The 19,852-nt window shown below is 33.6% G+C and overlaps 1 protein-coding gene across 1 annotated transcript; it reads left to right on the forward strand.

Moving 5' to 3' along the window:
* Positions 1-420: 420 nt before the first annotated feature.
* On the forward strand, positions 421-19,499 carry LOC132737653 (mdm2-binding protein-like; the record flags this gene model as incomplete). Its single annotated transcript, XM_060724984.1, is given in 16 exon segments — positions 421-512; positions 7,926-8,011; positions 8,253-8,323; positions 9,741-9,789; positions 10,070-10,274; positions 11,124-11,216; positions 11,627-11,721; positions 13,310-13,373; positions 13,974-14,097; positions 14,980-15,273; positions 15,658-15,831; positions 16,573-16,704; positions 17,462-17,553; positions 18,296-18,396; positions 18,588-18,827; positions 19,367-19,499. Coding segments are annotated over 16 exon segments (2,045 nt in total), but the record flags the coding sequence as incomplete, so codon positions are not given.
* Between the last annotated feature and the right edge of the window lie 353 nt (positions 19,500-19,852).

Raw genomic sequence — 19,852 nt, forward strand, 5'->3', positions numbered from 1 at the left:
CAACTCCTCTTAAACTGGATGGCAGATTTTGCTTAAACTTCCAGGGATGAACAACCTAAATGTGTAGATGATAGTAAAGGAAGGAATTTTTGCTGCGACCAAGTTTAACAGAATTATGGCCCTTTGTTGATTTTTAGTTTTCAACTTGTGGCACAGGTAGTCCAAAAAATATTTGACCTAGAGTCATAAGATTGACAGAACAGTGGCGTGTGGGGGCATCCTTGTCCTATGGACACATTTCTAGTTATTATGTAAATGATGGTCGCCCTTCGAAAGACCAACATCTATGTAACAGCACTTTGTAAAATCTTTCGGTCTGGCAGTCAAAATATTGAGACTATGATAAGACCCCATATCGAAACAATGTGTGGGTGAATGAATCAATTAACAGTATCTTTGTGGTGTTTTTTGAATTTTCAGTTAACAATGATGTGGTGCCAGTATCTGAAACACTTATCCAGGGATATCAAAAAACTTCTGTCCAGTGTACATGTTTAAATTACAGTGTAAAGGTATTTCTGATTTTATTAACTTTAACATTTTGCTTTAACCTTTTTGGATGATAGACTTTTTTATTTATTTTTTAGTGGCAAGAAAGAATTAATTATTGAAACCTTTTTATTAGCTCACCTGAGCGGATGAAAAACTAGGTCACCGGAGCTAAAAATAGAAATAGACTTTTTTATTTATTTTTTAGTGGCAAGAAAGAATTAATTATTGAAACCTTTTTATTAGCTCACCTGAGCATGCTCAGAGTGAGCTTTTAGGATCGATGATTGTCCGTCGGCCGTCGTCCCTTCAGATTTAGTTGTTAACACTCTAGCGGTCGCATTTTTGCCTCTATCATCATCAAACTTGGTCAGGATGCTTATCTAGGTAATAGCTCGGATTTGTTCGAACATGTGTCAACTCGGATAAAAACCTAGGCCACAAGAGCTAAAAATAGAAAAACATTTTTAACACTCTAGCGGTCACAATTTTAAATCAATCATCATCAAACGTAGTCAGGGTGCTTGTCTAGGTTATAGCTTGGATGAGTTTGAACATAGGTCATCTTGGATTAAAAACTAGGTCATAGGAGTTAAAAATAGAAAAACCTTGTTAACACTATAGTGGACACATTTTTGACTCTTGTATCATCAAACTTTGTCAGGATGCTAGTCTAGGTTAATGCTCGGATGACTTCAAACATGGTTCATCTCGGATGAAAAACTAGGTCATAGAAGCTAAAAATAGAAAAACCTTGTTAACACTCCAGCGGTCACATTTTTGCCTTAATAATCATCAAACTTGGTCAGGATGCTTATCTAGTTGATAGCTCGGATGAGTTTGAACATGGGTCATCTCGGATGAAAAACTAGGCCACAAGAGCTAAAAATAGGAAAACCTTGTTAACACTCTAGCGGTCACATTTTGCCTCAATCATCATCAAACTTGGTCAGGATGTTTGTCTAGGTGATAGCTTGGATGAGTTCGAACATGGGTCATCTCGGATGAAAAAGTAGGTCACTGGAGCTAAAAAAAGAAAAACCTTGTTAACACTCTAGCGGTCACAATTTTACGTCAATCATCATCAAACTTGGTCAGGATGCTTATTTAGGTAATAGCTCAGATGAGTTCGAACATGGGTCATCTCTGATGAAAAACTAGGTCAATGGAGCTAAAAATAGAAAAACTTTGTTAACACTGCAGCGGTCACATTTTTGCCTTAATCATCATCAAACTTGGTCAGGATGCTTATCTAGTTGATAGCGCGGATGAGTTCGAACATGGGTCATCTCGGATGAAAAACTAGGTCACAGGAGCTAAAAATAGAAAAACCTTGTTAACACTCCAGCGGTCACATTTTTGCCTTAAGGTATTAGGACCCTAATGGGCACTATAAGGAACTGAAAAATAGACATCATAGGTCAGATGTTTACCTTAAAGTATACCTGTATGCAAAATTTAAACAAAGTTTACCGTACGGAAATCAAGTTATGGCCACTTTTCTGAACTCAAGCTAGGATGTTATGAGGGCCCTTTTTTAGAAATGAGGAACCTTTAAATAATCTGAAATAACTTTCTTATGAAAAATGTTTTCCCATTAATATTTGGTAAGAAACAAATAGTACCATTCAGCTAACAATCCACATAAGCAAAATTATGGTTTCTACATAAAATTTATGAAATCTGTATAAAAATGTTACCCTACCTGACCAATTTTTACCACGTGTCTGACCATTTTTCTACTTCGGGAGCCTAATTTAAAAAAAATCTTAAAATTTACCCAAACAAGCGCCTGTTTACAAAGTATCCCTAAATTTTTAAAATAGTATATTGGTTGATCTTGTAAAATATGAAATACTTTTACCGTCTAGTTTTGATTTTATTACACTTTGAAAGTATCAGGTATCATATTTATTACTAGATTTAGCATAATTTAGCCAATAAATACCTATATAAATTAAAAAATCAAAATTAAACACTTTTTTCTTTCCAAATGGGACATGAGAGATACATAAATGATATTAAAAGAAAAAAAGAAAGAAAAAAAAGTTGACCCTTCTGGGGATTGAACCCATGGCCCTCATTTTCAATGTAGTTAACAGTAGTTCTAGCCTATTTGAATACTCTTCAACGCGGAGGTAATGCATTAGGGTGCTAATACCTTAATCATCATCAAACTTGGTCAGGATGCTTACCTAGTTGATAGCTCGGATGAGTTTGAACATGGGTCATCTCTGATGAAGAACTAGCTCACAAGAGCACAAAATAGAAAAACCATGTTAACACTCTAGCGGTCACATTTTTGTCTCAATCATCATCAAACTTTGTCAGGATGCTTGTCTAGGTGATAGCTTGGATGAGTTCGAACATGGGTCATCTTGGATGAAAAAGTAGGTCACCGGAGTTAAAAATAGAAAAACCTTGTTAACACTCTAGCAGTCACATTTTTGCATCAATCATCATCAAACTTGGTCAAGATGCTTGTCTAGGTGATAGCTTGAATGAGTTCGAACATGGGTCATCCTGGATGAAAAACTAGGTCACTGGAGCTAAAAATAGAAAAACCTTATTAACACTCTAGCGGACACATTTTTGCCTTAATCATCATCAAACTTGGTCAGGGTGCTTGTCTAGGTGAAAGCTCGGCTGAGCTTGAACATGGGTCATCTCGGATGAAAAAGTAGGTAACCGGAGCTAAAAATAGAAAAACCTTGTTAACACTCTAGCGGTCACATTTTTGCCTCAATCATCATCAAACTTGGTCAGGATGATTGTCTAGGTGATAGCTTGGATGAGTTCGAACATGGGTCATCTCAGATGAAAAACTAGGTCACAGGAGCTAAAAATAGAAAAATCTTGTTAACACTCTAGCAGTCACATTTTTGACACAAGTGTCATCAAACTTGATCAGGATGCTTGTCTACGTACTTGCTCTGATGAGTTCGAACATGGGTCATCTCGGATGAAAAACTAGGACACAGGAGCTAAAAATAGAAAAACCTTGTTAACACTCTAGTGGTCACAATTTTGACTCCAATTGTCATCAAACTTTGGTCAGGAACTTGTCTAGGTCATTGCTGGGATAAAATCGAACATGGGTCATTTCGGATTGAAAAACTAGGTCACAGGAGCTAAAAATAGAAAAATCTTGTTAACACTCTAGTGGCTACTGTTGTGATCCAAATATTCTGTAAATTGGTCTGAAAGTTTGTTTGATGATTTCTAAGTCCAAGTTCGAACATGGGTCATCTTGGATGAAAAACTAGGTCACACCGCCCCCAAATATTGGAAAAACCTTGTTAACATTCTAGTGGTCACTTCGGAACACATTTTCGACTCAATTATCACCAAACTTGGTCAGGATGCTTGTCTAGGTAATTGCTCGGACATGAGTTCGAAATCGCATGTGAAACTAGGTCACCGGAGCTAAAGATAGAAAAATCTTGTTAACACTCTAGTTGCTACTGTTTTGATTCAAGTATCCTGGAAATTGGTCTGAAAGTTTGTTTTGATGATTTCTAGGTCAAGTTTGAATATGGGTCACCTGGGTAAAAAACTAGGTCACACTGCTCAAATATGGATAAACCTTGTTAACACTGTAGTGTCACATTTTTGACTCACCTGTCATGAGACTTGGTCAGAATGCTTGTCTAGGTAATTGTTTGGATGAGTTTGATGGGTCAGGTGAGCAATCCAGGGCCATCATGGCCCTCTTGTTTATATTTTAGTGGCAAGAAAGAATAAGTTATTGAAGCCTTTTTAAAGCCAGACTGTGGGCTGGTGTTAAGCTAGGGGCAAGTTCTTTATATGTGTGTGTATTCTAGGCAAAAGAGGGTTCATCCGACCCTTTAAGGCACTGAGAGTATCGACCCCTAGCAAGTCACCATTCATGTCTTTAAAGGTTATTATCTGCCAAGGACATTTTTGGAAAATGAACCCTATTTTTTTTATACACTCTCAGATGCTTCTGAACGTGACGTTATGTTATGGCATTGTCTGTCTGTCTGTACTACCGAAAATAGATAGAGGGCCATCAAACTGTAAACAGAACAAAAGAGAGTTCAATCCATAACAATACTGAATAGAATAAAAGGCCCATGGCCCTCTATTAAAGAAAATAAAATACCTAAAGAAATGGCCTCTTATCCTACTGTGGTTGCAAATCCGTCTGTCTGTAGGCATTGGTTTCTGCAATATGTCTTTGGAAGAATTTCAAAGATTGTGTTTATGTTCGGCATATGTTATATTGAAACACAGGTCAAAATTGATACAGTTATGCCCCTTTTCAACAAAATTTTCTGTGAAATTATTGGTTTACACATGATACTTTTTGAAGGATTTCAATGATTGTGTTTATACAAATGTACTTGGCATGTTTTAGTAAAATAAAAAAAAAAATATTTTCTTTCACATTTGAGGGGGAAAAAAAGAATTATTTGTGTTATTTACAACCTCTTGTTATGTCATCATTGCATTGGTTTGCATAGGGCCAAAATTATTTACAAAAATCACAGCTACTCAAATAATGTTATTGCCAAATTACAAAAACAATTTTTATTTTAGTATATATAGAAGCAGAGACTGTCATTGAGAATCTTATCACAATATCTGTCTTTAGATAATTTTTTTTTTACCCTAATTTCCTGCCAGGCTGCCTGCCCACCCGCCCTACGGTGGGGCATCCATGGCCAAGTGGTTAAGTTTGTTGACTTTGAACCATTTGCCACTCACCGCTGGGGGTTTGATTCCCACAAGGCACTTTGGATTATTTCATATTAGGAATGTATTCAAGTAGCTTATGGAGCATATGTGGTTCTACTCAGGCGCCCCTTCTTGACTGAAATGATAAACATAGGGGCATTGTAGGGTCTTCCTTTCACCAACCAATCTGGAAAGTCGACATATGACCTATACTGTTTGGGTGTGAACGTTAAAATCCAACCAAAAAAAATTACCCCCCCCCCCCCCCCCCCCCCCCCCCCCCCCCCCCCCCCCCCCCCCCCCCCCCCCCCAAAAAAAAAAAAAAAAACCAACAACAAAAAAATACTCCTAAATTGGCATGAGTCGTAGATGGGGAAACAAAGATAATTTTAAGGTATGTTGGACTTATATTTACATTGAACTGTTGAAAAGAAATATCATTTAGCCAGAGTTGGTATGTCACTTTGTAACTAAATGCATTGCTGCTAAGAATTGTTCATAACAAATTTTAAAAAAATGTTTAAATGTGAATGTTCTTCCTGAGAAAATGTCAAGACTACAAGGTTAAAGATCCTGTATGTTATAATTAAGTTTGTAACCACACTTAAGTGAAATTTTATATATGTACATAATTATGCTTCTAAAACAATTTTCAAATATCGAAAAATATGTAAAATATGTACTGCAAATATTTGTCCACATTTGAACAATTTGGCTTAGACTTTATAGAAAATAAATTTTTGATTACCTCCCTTAATTAACATGAAATGTAAATTCGGTTATATCTTTACAAATAATGCTTTTTAGCTCGACTATTCGATAAGAATAAGTAGAGCTATTGCAGTCACCCGAGCGTCGGCGTAAACACTTATGTTAAAGTTTTTGTAATAGTTCAAATATTTTCAAAGTCCATTGACATATAGGCTTTGAAACTTTGCACACTTGTTCACCATCATGACCCCAACCTGTAGACAGGAGGAGGTAACTCTATCAAGCATTTTGACAGAATTATGCCCCTTTTTCGACTTAGAATTTACGTTAAAGTTTTTGTAATAGTTCAAATATTTTCAAAGTCCATTGACATATGGCTTTGAAACTTTGCACACTTGTTCACCATCATGACCCCAACCTGTAGACAGGAGGAGGTAACTCTATCAAGCATTTTGACAGAATTATGCCCCTTTTTCGACTTATAATTTAAGTTAAAGTTTTTGTAATAGTTCAAATATTTTCAAAGTCCATTGACATATGGCTTTGAAACTTTGCACACTTGTTCAACCATCATGACCCCAACCTGTAGACAGGAGGAGGTAACTCTATCAAGCATTTTGACAGAATTATGCCCCTTTTTTCGACTTAGAATTTACGTTAAAGTTTTTGTAATAGTTCAAATATTTTTCAAAGTCCATTGACATATGGCTTTGAAACTTTGCACACTTGTTCACCATCATGACCCCAACCTGTAGACAGGAGGAGGTAACTCTATTCAAGCATTTTGACAGAATTATGCCCCTTTTTCGACTTATAATTTAAGTTAAAGTTTTTGTAATAGTTCAAATATTTTCAAAGTCCATTGACATATGGCTTTGAAACTTTGCACACTTGTTCAACATCATGACCCCAATCTGTAAACAGTAGGAGGTAACTCTATCAAGCATTTTGACAGAATGATGCCCCTTTTTCGACTTGAATTTACGTTAAAGTTTTTGTAATAGTTCAAATATTTTCAAAGTCCATTGACATATGGCTTTGAAACTTTGCACACTTGTTCACCATCATGACCCCAACCTGTAAACAGGAGGAGGTAACTGTATCAAGCATTTTTTTTACTATCAAGCACTAAGAATAGTCGAGCGTTGCTGTCCTACCGACAGCTCTTGTTGGAACTTACAATATTGATAAATCTTCATTTGAGCATTATATTTATGATATAAAACCATAAAAAATTGTGTTACAGGATCTTTTACAATTAAATGTATTGTATTAGTTATACCAAAAATGTTAGATGTACTTTAATTAAAAAGGAAAGATTTAATGAAATCTGATCAAATTAATTTTTTTGAAACAAAAAAAAAGATCTTCTGTATGACCCTTTAATAAGACAGAAAATATTAAATGAAATTTGATCAAGTTACGACACTGTTGGCAGATAAATTAAAAAAAGAAAATGATATTTATAGAAGTAAGTCAAGTCCCATTATGTAACTTTAGAATTGTAATAAATGATCAGTTTGGACTTCAAGAGATATTGGTTTTTTTGGTGTGTTTTTTCGTTTAAAAACAAAAAAAAAGAAGAAAAACTGTTGAAGATGTCATTGGGATGATTTAAAATTTAAAGCAGCATGCCTCCAGAATTATTCTAATTTTCATGAAAATTTTGAAAATGTATTTCAAAGTAAAATATTATGAAGTAACCAGAAGGAAGCAATTTACTCATTATAAACAGCACTCACAAACAATATGAATTACCAAAATGAGGTAAAATACTGCATTAGTAAAGCAGTAGAAATATGGATATAAATACTGAAAAATCAATCATTATTCGCACATAACATGTAAATTATTGCTTAAATCTTGAATTCTTTTTACTTTTCCTTAAATCTTAGTACATATTTCATTGAAATATTACGGCTAATCTGGATGCATGCAGCTTTAATATTCTGATCCAGACAGCTCATGTTGCTAGGTTGAAACAAATTTCTACTTGATCTGCGAATTCACATTTTTTTTCACAGCAAAGTATCGAAGACAACAAAGATGTGACATGGCTTGATTTTGATAACTTTCTGAACAAATTAGACATTTGTGAAGAAAAGGAAAGGTATTTTGTACTGTACATACAAGTATTGTTTAAAATCACAGCATACAACATTTATACATTATAACTCATTTTCATCAGTTATTTATATGAATTAAATATTATTTTTAGCTCAGCTGTTTATAAGAAAAAGTCAAGCTGTTATGAATCCTTATTACTCTATTTAAAGAGAAAAGCTCAAAAATTAAACAGCAACAATAACCAAAACAAATTAAAAACCTCAGTTTACTGATTTTATTTTCAGTTTTGATGATTTTGATCTAAAGATAACAGCTGAAAATCTCCACATTGTTGCTGACAGTTTACCTGCATCAGGTTAGTGATTTTTCTCACATAATTGGGAAGAGGCCCTAACCTCTTGATTATGCAGGTCAGTGTTTTTTTTATCACTTAATTGGGAAGAGGCCCTAATCTCTTGATTGTGCAGGTCAGTGATTTTTCTCACTTTATTGGGAAGTGGCCCTAGCCTCTTGATTATGCAGGTCAGTGATTTTTCTCACTTTATTGGGAAGAGGCCCTAGCCTCTTGATTTTGCAGGTCAGTGATTTTTCTCACTTAATTGGGAAGAGGCCCTAATCTCCTAATTATGCAGGTCAGTGATTTTTCTCACTTTATTGGGAAGAGGCCCTAACTTCTTGATTATGCAGGTCAGTGATTTTTCTCACTTAATTGGGACTAGAGTTGCATCAAAAATTCGTTTATGTTCATTTTTTTTATGACAGGCACACTTTATCCTTGCATACCATGGCTACTTCCTTAAAAAAGACACTTAAAAAATAGTTTTCTTGACTGGGATTTGGACCCCAGACCTCTCACACCCTAAATGGGCGTGTTATCAATGCACCATGGGGAACGCTTGAATAAAATCAAATTATTCTAAATTTAGAATTTCCATTTCGGTTGGAAATCCTTATTAATTTCGAGGTATTTTGTTCACAATAAACCTGTTGTTTAACACTGATGTAAATAATGTAGCGAAAATCTTCTCGCCAAAACTGATATGTAGTTTTGACCAAGTTTACTAAGCTGGTATTCAGGAACGGTAGATTCCCAAACATAGTTTGTATATTTTTACTCAGTAAGAATTTTATAAATTTCAATAAATTTCTGCAATGAAAAGATTAAGATGAGCATAGTATATCTTTAAACATACAAGTGCATCAGATTTAACATATAGAGTGATATATCAAAAGTAATAAGTATTGAAGTGATGTTAAAAAAGTGATATGATGCCAACTTTTTCTGAATTGATATCTAAGTGTATTAAGCTACTGCCTGCAGTTTACAAAAAAAATGTTTTTAGTTCTGATAAGAAATAAGAGGATTATATTCTGTAAAGACTACTAGATGTTGGATTTTGTACAAAAATTGTGAATTAAGGACCCAAAAAGTTTTTCAATGTAGTTCTTTTTAAAATACTGGTGTTTTTCAACATACTGGTGACACTACTTGTAAAATCAAAGTCATTACAGACATATTTAGACACAGCTCTTGCAACATTGTTTAAGGGACATCTACCATGGTTCAAATTAAAGCCCTGGGGTGGAATTTAGCCCCTCCTCGGGGAACTACGACCAGAGCATGTTACATTGCCTTGTGCATGATCCCTTGGAGTCAAAAGTGGCTCAGCCCAAGGGGTCAGTTAGTTCATATAGAGTTATAAAGATAACATAATCTTTTTGGGAGAGCATTAAAATTTAGGAATATCATTTTGTCTTAAATTTCCTTTCAGGAATTGTTGTTGATGTGTACATTTGGCCACCAAAAGTCAAAGATAAAAGGTAATGATTTATGTCTTGCTTTTAAAATACATGTATAGTGAAATAGATGTTATCTTTTTTTTATTACTTTTAAACAGAATGTTATTTTAAGGAATATCAATTTACATGTAAATGCTTTCAAACTATAATGATTTAAGTTAATCATAAAAAATGGTCAGTATAAGGGATGCAAGAAGGGTCTTCTTCAGACAGTAAAAAATTGTACAGTTTCCACCGGACCTTAACGTAAATGGTGCGACATGTGCAAATAATACAAATAGGTGTACACTGTATGTTTCAGCAACTATATTCTATTCCTTGGAGCATTACGGAGACTAAAAGATTGGCACAATGCACATATTGTTGTGTTTGAGCCTGATCCAAGCCCAGATACGGAGTTCTTACAGAAATTCCTCTCGGCTGACGTGTATGTTGATACTAAGAGATTCCAACTCAAGGGAGACAACTTGATGTGGAGGGGCAAAATATCTGTCTGTGATAAAATAGTAAGTGGAAATATTGTATATATGCGATCAGCCTCTGTAAAATTCATTTCAGTATTGTAAGTATAAATTCACAAAGAGTTTGTTAATTCAGGTGGACTAAACCAGAGATTTGTTAACTTGAGGTAGACAGGTTACTGTATACCCCTGTCCAAAAAAAAACCATCTCACACCGTGTTTTCAGGGTTTAATAGACTTTAAAGGGGCAGAGTTGTATTAAGAGTTTTGGAAAGAAAGCATTTATAAGAGCACTCGGCAGTATTCTCACTAAAATTTGGCAAAATACATTTAAATTGAAAGAAAGGCAGCTATCCAGCTAGCTTACAGAACGTCAGTGGTTCTACTTAGGTACCTGTTTAAGCCTGAAATAATGCACAGAAGGGCACCTGAGGTCTTCCTCCACCAGAAAAGCTGGAACGTCTCTATATGACCTATACTGTGTCGGTGCAACGTAAAACCCAATCAAACAAACAAAGAAAGGCAGGGTATGGTGTGTCTAGTAAGTAAAATGTAAACCGAACATTTAATATGATGTTGATTATTGACTGCATTTTTGTCAACTGGTTTAAAAACCTTAGAGATTATTACAGTAGTAAGTGTTAATTGACAATTTCAAATTGACTAACAATTGATAAGGTTGATGCACAGATATCGTTTTTGATTGTTAGGCACTTAAATGTTTGTATTGTTCATTGTTTTGTTATTTATTTAGAGCATTATTGAAAATGATTGAAATATCATAGTATATAACATCCAGACAATTTACAATATATTTTCCCAGTATTTAAGCTAAATTATAATTGTATGCAGAAGAATATTGCATATCATAAATGTGTGTCTGTTACATTTCAGGAGAACAATGGGCTGACAGTTTCAGGTGTGAGTATGCACAAGATAAATGAGGAAACACCTGACTTCAAGTTCCCTATAATAGATCAGGACAAGGTAATACCTTTTGTCACGGCTATCGTTCTTTGGGTGAGGGGGGGGGGGGGGTATATAGATTTGCCGTTATCTGTCTGTTCTGCTGTCTGTGTGTGACTGTCAAAACAGTGGAATGTGGAGACATTCATGCCCTATGGACAGATTTCAAATTTTAAATGTGAAAGCTTGCTTCATTCTTTTGTTGTTAGTAACCTGTCAAATTTTGTAAGATAATAAATATATTTGTGTTGCAGCGCAATTCAGACATAAAATTTATGTAGAAATTCATATTAAGGACATTGTGAATGTGTCTGTTTTACAATACTACAAAGAGAAAGAAAATTTGTTCACAGTGATTGAATTATCACTTAACTTTATGATTTTTTTTGTCCTTCTGAATTTTTTTTAAGATTTTGTCCTTTTGATTTCAGGACGGATGTCATTTAGGACGGATGTTTGAGATTCTTGATGAAGTCAGTTTGCTGACAGTACCATCATTAATGAAAACACCTCATGTATATAAACTGTATCCTTACCCTACAGAAAAAAATTGATTGCTTTATATACAAAATCCATTATGCTAGCTCTTCGGGGGGTTAATTGTGTTACATACAGAATCCATTAAGCTAGCTCTTTGGGGGGTTAATTGTGTTACATTCAGAATCCATTAAGCTAGCTCTTTGGGGGGTTAATTGTGTTACATACAGAATCCATTATGCTAGCTCTTTGGGGGGTTAATTGTGTTACATACAGAATCCATTATGCTAGCTCTTTGGGGGGTTAATTGTGTTACATACAGAATCCATTAAGCTAGCTCTTTGGGGGTTAATTGTGTTACATACAGAATCCATTATGCTAGCTCTTTGGGGGGTTAATTGTGTTACATACAGAATCCATTATGCTAGCTCTTTGGGGGGTTAATTGTGTTACATACAGAATCCATTAAGCTAGCTCTTTAATACATTGAATAAAAGGTGCTTAATTCTTATGAATAGATATATAATTTATAAATGATAAATAAAAAGATGACAGACAAGAAAAAATTATACTAAGAAATAGATAACATTAACTGATTTTTCTCATTTTAGTTTAATGCCAACTACATATTCACTCATCAGGGCAAATAAACATAATAATTATGGTAACAACGTCAATTTATATTATTTATGTACGCAACATAACATAAAAAATGTCGACATTATCAATTTTTGTTTAGTTTTGGTTTAAACACATCAAGAAAATAAAACTCTTTTGATAACCTAGCCGACACATCAGTATTATAGAATTTATAGAATGGTAATTTAGAAAATTTAGGAGTACTGTTACAACATATATAATTACATGTATATAAAAGATGTAATATTGGATCATGTATCTCACTCTTGACAGTAACATCCATATATAATTCATTCATGGTTTGTTGTTACGTCTAATACTAATACCAACTATCAACTTAATTATTTACTCTATAAAAAACCTTCCATTATAGACCCAATTCACTTTAAATTGGTCATAAATTTGTTTCAATATTAACAATTTTCATCATTACAAGAGGAGAAATTACTAGAAATGTTGGAATATATAATAAACTTATTTTTGTAAATGCTTTAATTCACACGATAATTTTAAAAAAGAAACATTTCAGGTGCATTTAAGTAGAATTTTGCTATAAACATAACACTTATTAGAGATTTAAAGGGGCACTGAGATTTTTTATATAAAAGGATTGGAAATATTTTATTGAGATTAATGTTCATTTAATGTTGGTCCAGACCAATAACTTGTATGCAAAATTTTAGATCAATTTGCTCACTCCATTTTTCCAGAATAATTGTTAAAAATAATCCAAAATTGAAAAGTGTTGCAACGCTTATCCACTCAAATCTGGCAAAAATAGCCCAAATATATGATTTTCAATTTATTCTGAGTACATTTTTTAAATTTCTTTCAAACATCTGTCGGTTTTAAGTGACCAAGTTAATCTATGTAAGGAATTGAAATTTTATGTTTTTAAGTTTTTGGACCTTGGTGGAGTTCCTTTAATATTTATACATATACATACCAATATGATAATAATTGTACTGATTCATATATTGAACTTAACATTATACAAGATGTTTGTATCAAAAGCATGCCTATTCACAAGTATTAATGAATTACATCCAGGAAAACTCTCAGGTAATTAAAGATTTTGCTATACCTTTTTTATGAATATAATTCTGTTTGTTGAGACATTTTATGTCTCAAATTAGCTTATTTGAAAACCTAAATTAGCTGCTTGTATTTCATAACTACAAAAATTCTAATGATAAGCTATACTTGCCTGTTTTGATTTGGAACTATTATATGGGGGAGTGTTAAGATTGAATTTAATTGGCTTTATAAGCCAGTATTCTTGGTCTGGTACATGTTTTTTTAGTAACTTTTTTTGTTTTATTAAGACAGTTTATATACTGCCCACTCATTTTGTTCAGTCATTGGTTAAAAAAAAATCATATGGAATGGTTGATATTAATGTTAACATGCTAGTATAGGTGATAAAACAAGAACAAGAACAGATTTGCTTAAATTAGCTTGGCAGATGACAAAAATATGGTAAAAAAGAGATTTCCAATGCAAACTGTGTTTTTTCTCAATATTATTATTAGAGTTTTTAATCAAAGTGGACTACCTGCATAGTACGTACATGTATATTGAACGGATGATATATACAAATTATTTGTTTGGTTTGCTAGCATTGACTGATTGCTTATATTTTGTGTTGTTTACTGATTACAGACAGGAATGTTGGCAAGGTTAGCTGTATACCCTGGTCAAGAAGTGGCGCCATCTTGTGGTGAAGTTGGATTGTCTACAGAAGCATGGAAGGAAAACATTATGGCTGACATACAGTTTGTACAAGGTTTAACCCTTACTACACTGAATGGCTTTATTTGGATGTCTGTGATCAGGTGGTTAAGGTCGTCGACTTTCAAACCACATGCCCATCACCGCTGTGGGTTTGAATCCTGCACGTGACTTTGGATTCTTTCATGTGAGGAAGTTGTCCAGCTAGCTTGCGGCACGTCAGTGGTTCTACTGAGATGCTTAGAATAATGCACCGAAGGGCATCCAGCATCCAAGATCTTCCTCCACCAGTAAAGCTTGAAGGATGTGATATGACCTCTACTGTGTTGGTACCAGCCAAAAAACAAATGGACTTATCCATTTTTCATTCTAGTCAAAAACTTCTACCATTTTATGAAAAATGTTTATTTATGTGGTGACTAGTTAAAAAAAATTTGCAGTCCATGATGAGACAGCAGGGATATTCTAAAATATGAAACTTTTATTGATTTGATAAATGTATTGACACTAGCATGTCTCCAGATTCATGCTTATTTTCAAGAAAATTTTGAAATGTATGTATCCAAAATGTAAAATATTGTCATGTGAACAACAAAAGTAATTTACACATCGCAAATGGCAAAATCGAATACATTTTGTATTACCAAAAAAATGCCAGAATATGCAAAAATAGTTCTTACTGCGTATGTAACATAGTAGAATTATGGTGAAAAATACTACAAAATCAGTCTTTATCACCAGTCACATGTGAATTATTACTTGAATCTTGAATCTTAATACTTTTCTTAAAATCTTAGTACATGCATATTTTTTTCAAGTTTTGAATTTCTTGTAATTTTTTACCTCATCCGGAAGCGTGCAACTTTAACCATTACTGTTATATACACAGAGGTCACTTTTTCTTTTGATTTACATTTATCTACATTTGTGTTTATAGAACCTGAAGAAGTCCTGCAAGACAATTATGAGTTCTTATACTTCATAGTAACCTCCCCTGATAAACATCAAACTTTAGAGAATTTCGTAGCATATGCCTATGTTCTTCAACATCCATACCATCTCAGTGGTGATTTAGTAAACAATTTATACAAAAGTGCCATTTGTCCTGTAAAGGGAGATGATTCTGAAAAGATTGATTTGAGTGAGCTCCCTTTGATGAGTTGGGATACCTTGAGAAATGTAGAGGCAGATATAGTGTCGTTACAAAGAACTGTGTTACAGCACTGGGCAGGTAAAAATTTCCAGATATAGTTTGCTTATGGCATTATGTATGAAACATATGTCAGACATTTAAACATCTGTTGCGGTACTGTGATTAATTAATCATTTTTTTGCATATAAAAGAAGCCATATATCAGATATCTATAGTTTTTAAGAATCTGAAAGAAAAAAATAAATATAACTCTCTTTATTAAACCTTGGAAAATGACATTTTCTTTTTATAATATCATTTATAATTTATAAAATATTAGTAAAAAAATATCAAATTATTGGCTTTTTTTCCCCCAATCAAATTAATGGTAGAAAATATACAGAGAATATTGCTAAAAAAAAGTAATAATGATTATATTAAGTTTTTAATGAATAAATCTTTTTTGACCTTTTTGAAAATCAGAGAAGAGACAAGGCCAAGAGGAAAGTACAGAAATGGGTTCTGCAGAACTAGCTTCTATATTGGCCGATGTTAGACTCAAATATGTATTTAATCTGAAGGATCGGCTCCAGGATTGTAAAACATTCTGTGATATTCCTGTGAAATGGAAAATAAATATGGAAAAAGAAGTCTCTGGTAGGTGCATTTTTTTTTGTGCTCTCATATCTCAAAATCTTATGTAGTCATAAAATATCAGATGACTACATGTCACATATGTATAAGCTGTGAAATTTCATGAAATTTTAATCTCCGATTAGAATGGTTGTAGATTAGTTTTTAGCTTGACTATTCAAAGAATAGGGGAAGCTATTGTATTCACACAGGTGCCTGCATCATGCGTTGGTTAAGCTTTAAGAATCTCTAAAAATACTAAAGGGAATGGGTTGAAATTTACACACTTATTTGAGAGCATAAAAGTCACTGTCCAAGGCCCATAACTCTAACATGGATTTTGACATAGTTATGGCTCTATTTGAAATTCTACATTATCTAGGCTCTTTTTTACTATCAAGCACTGAGTGTGGATGCATCAAGTGTGGACCGAAATTTTATTTGTGACTGTCCTAACAGAGCAGGGCGTTTTCCAGGGGTAAGAAAATCTTAAAGTTAAAAAATCCACACTATTCTCTCAGTTGAGAGAACTGTGGTAACAATTTACTGATGCATAATGTATGATAAAGTACATGTAGATAGAATGTCAGTGGTTCTACTCGGGTGCCAGTTTGTGCCTGAAATAATACACAGAGGGGCACCCGAGATCTTCCTCCACTAGTGAAGCTGGAAAGTTGCCATATGACATATACTGTGTTTGTTTGATGTAAAACCCAATCAATAACATGTAGATTATAACATTGTGATATCAGACATGTATTTTAGATATGTTAGAGAATACAGCAGAATGGCCTGAGAGACTGGCACTACAGTATATAGAATCACAGAAACGCTGTCTATCCAGGGTGCAGTCAACAGAAAGCATGCCAATGTCTTCACCTTTACAACCTTCTGAAGGTAAAAATATTTAGTGGTTAAAACTTGCAGAGTTCATTATAAACAGATTGGTGATTTATGTCATCAGTTGAAATGCTGTTAAAATGGATTGTATTTTCAGCCGGTAGATTAAAATATCCCCATTGGCCAAATCAGCTATTTTCGTTGGCACATTTGTTAGCTCAGATAAAAATGAAAACACTGTATTTCTTTGCTGTTTGTCATTTCGTGATAATGGCCAAAGATGTCCTTATTGCGGCCCTGAGGTAATTGTTGATTTGAGGGCCATTATCACATAAAATTAAGTTTCATTGTCTTTGACACCTATGCCGGTTCTGCAATGAATTGTGGCTAATCTTGGTTGTCGCCTTTTTTTTAAGAAACAGAGAGTTGTCAATGTAAACAAATGTCTGATATTCAGTTAAACAAACTAGCTAAGCCTTCAATATTTTTAGAAAACATAAACACAAAATAAAGATGAGAAAATGTTGTTTTATTGCTCTTTATATTCTTTATTTGTGAGAATGAGAAAGTCTAGTACTAGCTTTTCTTGTGAAGTTGTGTGCTGGAATTTATCTGATGTTGTCCTGTGTTGTTAAGTCGCAAATCAATTAGCTCTAGAACATCAACAATATGTAATATTATAAGGTTATTATTCATTGCTTAGAACGATTCTTAATTCAATGGACAAAATACACAGCTGCTAACCTGTATTGGACTAGGCAGTTTTGCCAATAAATTTGAAATCACATTAAATGTTACATTTTGTTTTTGACAGTGTCTACCAGTATAGATATTCAGAGTTTCCTGAAATTCTTCCAGCCAGATGGGTCAGCATCTGCTACCAATATGTCTCCGGTACATAGAAGGGTATGTTACTACATATAGTGATCAGTATAATACAGTAGTTACATAAAGACGTTTTCAGGAGTTATCATATAGAAATTCTATTGAACAGTTTTACTTGGCTGATGTGGGTTTTTCTCAGCTAATCCGTAGGTACAAACATACTTTTACCTTTAGAGCTTCATGGTGCACTACCCATCACAACAGATTAGTAAACCTGTTGTGCTTATTTTCGAAGCTGTGTTTGTACCTACAGATTAGCTGTGAAAAACCCAAATATTCTTAAGTTCTGGAGTTAGTCTATTAACAACACTTAAGGTGGTGCTGTGTTGTCTGAAGCAGCATTGTATTCTTGTTAACGGTATTTCTACTCACCATTTTTAACAGACTTTAATTGAGACAGACATTTTTTCGATTAAAGTAAGATATAATTATAATCTTTGCTATACTGTTTATTGTAGACCGATTTAATCATCTTTCAATCTGGATATAACAATTTATCATTTTTAGGGAAATTTTCAAAATAAGTATGTCACTGAACATCCAAAAGTGCAGACCATGATATTGTTTAACACAGGTTGCATGGGTCCAATCAATTGCTACCAGCAAGGTTAGAGTTAACCTATGTAGCCAGTATAAATTATGGTCAGAATCCTCTGAAGTGTAGGTAGTTCTTAAACTTATATTTGTGGCATGGACAAGTCATTATCAAAGCTAGTATTCAAAAGTTTGAAAGGTTAGAATATGATGTAATATTATATTTCAGCATCCGTGTAGAAGTAAAGGTAAAATGTTGACCCCAGATACAGCGAGCCCTCATCAAGCCTCCTGGCCAGATAGTAAAGATATTATTTCACATGATATCTAGTAAGTTCATAGTTTCTAGTATCTAATTGACCAATATGGGGCGTCAAATGTTTTGTTTCCTTATTATTTCTTAAAGTTCCAGTTACTTAGATAACTTATTGTTTAACATTTTTATTGATTTTCAATAGTCAAAGATTAAATTCACATGCAAAAATTTTTTCAAATAAAAATATGAAAATCACATTTTACAGCTACAATATTGACAAAAAGACGGAGAAGATCAACAAACATCTCAATAAACTTCAGGAGAAGTATGTGAAAGAAGAAACATACAGTTCCTGCCTGTCTCCTGTATGTTTATTTCCAAAGGCTAAAAAGAAGTCAGTCGTGAAACAAGAAATTGAACTGAGAAGGTCACCCAGGAAGAAGAACGCGAGACCCAGTTTTGATGAAAATGTACCAGGGTATAGTTCAAGTTTGAGGAAAAGTAGGTAAGGTTGACTTATATATCTTGGTGGTACATTTGTATTATAATTTCTAATATTAAATCTTATATTAAATCTAAATTAACTAAGTTTGCTGAGGAAAATGTTTATCAATTTGTTTATGTTTTATGTTTTGATATATAAGAGGATATTGAACGAGTGTTGGTTCCCAACTGAATTCATTGAAGGAGTTGAATAAAATTATATTATGCAACCCCTTGGCAAGGATACTATTTCATTCAGAGATTTTGATAAATTTAGTAATGAACCTACACAAATATAATATTCTGTTTATCACAAACTTAAAAAAGAACATATAGTGTAACACTAACATTAGTGCACTTTAACACTGTGTTTGTATAACGCAAGTTACTTCACCTCAAAATATATGCACAGCCAAGCCATACCATTTTGTGAAGTCACAAAAGCAGCATGGGTTTGTGATATAGAGTATGGCACGGTACCTAATTTGAAACCTAAATGTGACATTCTTAAGTTCATATTAAAACTCATTAAGAAAATCAAATTTTCTTTAATGTTTCTAGTGCCAGTGGACGTTCCTCAGATTCTCATTCTGCCTTAGCAACTCTCCATGACAACGAGTCTAGACGGCGATTCTCTACACCACATGGTCTTCCATTACAAAATGTTCGAAGGTTAAGCTCATCTCTATCGAAGGTAGGTAATTCAGGTCTACTTTGAAACTGATGCTCTCCCTTGATTTTTATGCTTATGTCATATGGGTTCTGTTGAATATTATAACATTTCCCAGTAGCTATACATTATGGTAGAATTAAACAACTCAAGTGAAGTCAAACTCATATTTTAAGTTATTTTTATTAAGTGACCTTAACCACTTATCTACAGATTGCCCGGACATTAAAATTGGACATTTTAGATATTACAATGTTATAAAAAAAAAAAAAGAAGATAAAAGCTAGTTATATTTAAATAAATGGATTGATCATTTAATAGAACTATAAAGTTAAGATGTTAACATGAGAAAAATTATATCACTATTCCACACCCTG

The sequence above is a fragment of the Ruditapes philippinarum genome, unplaced genomic scaffold (genome assembly GCF_026571515.1).
Source record: "Ruditapes philippinarum isolate M1 unplaced genomic scaffold, ASM2657151v2 ctg13128_1_1_1_1, whole genome shotgun sequence".
Classification (NCBI taxonomy): Eukaryota; Metazoa; Mollusca; class Bivalvia; order Venerida; family Veneridae; genus Ruditapes; species Ruditapes philippinarum.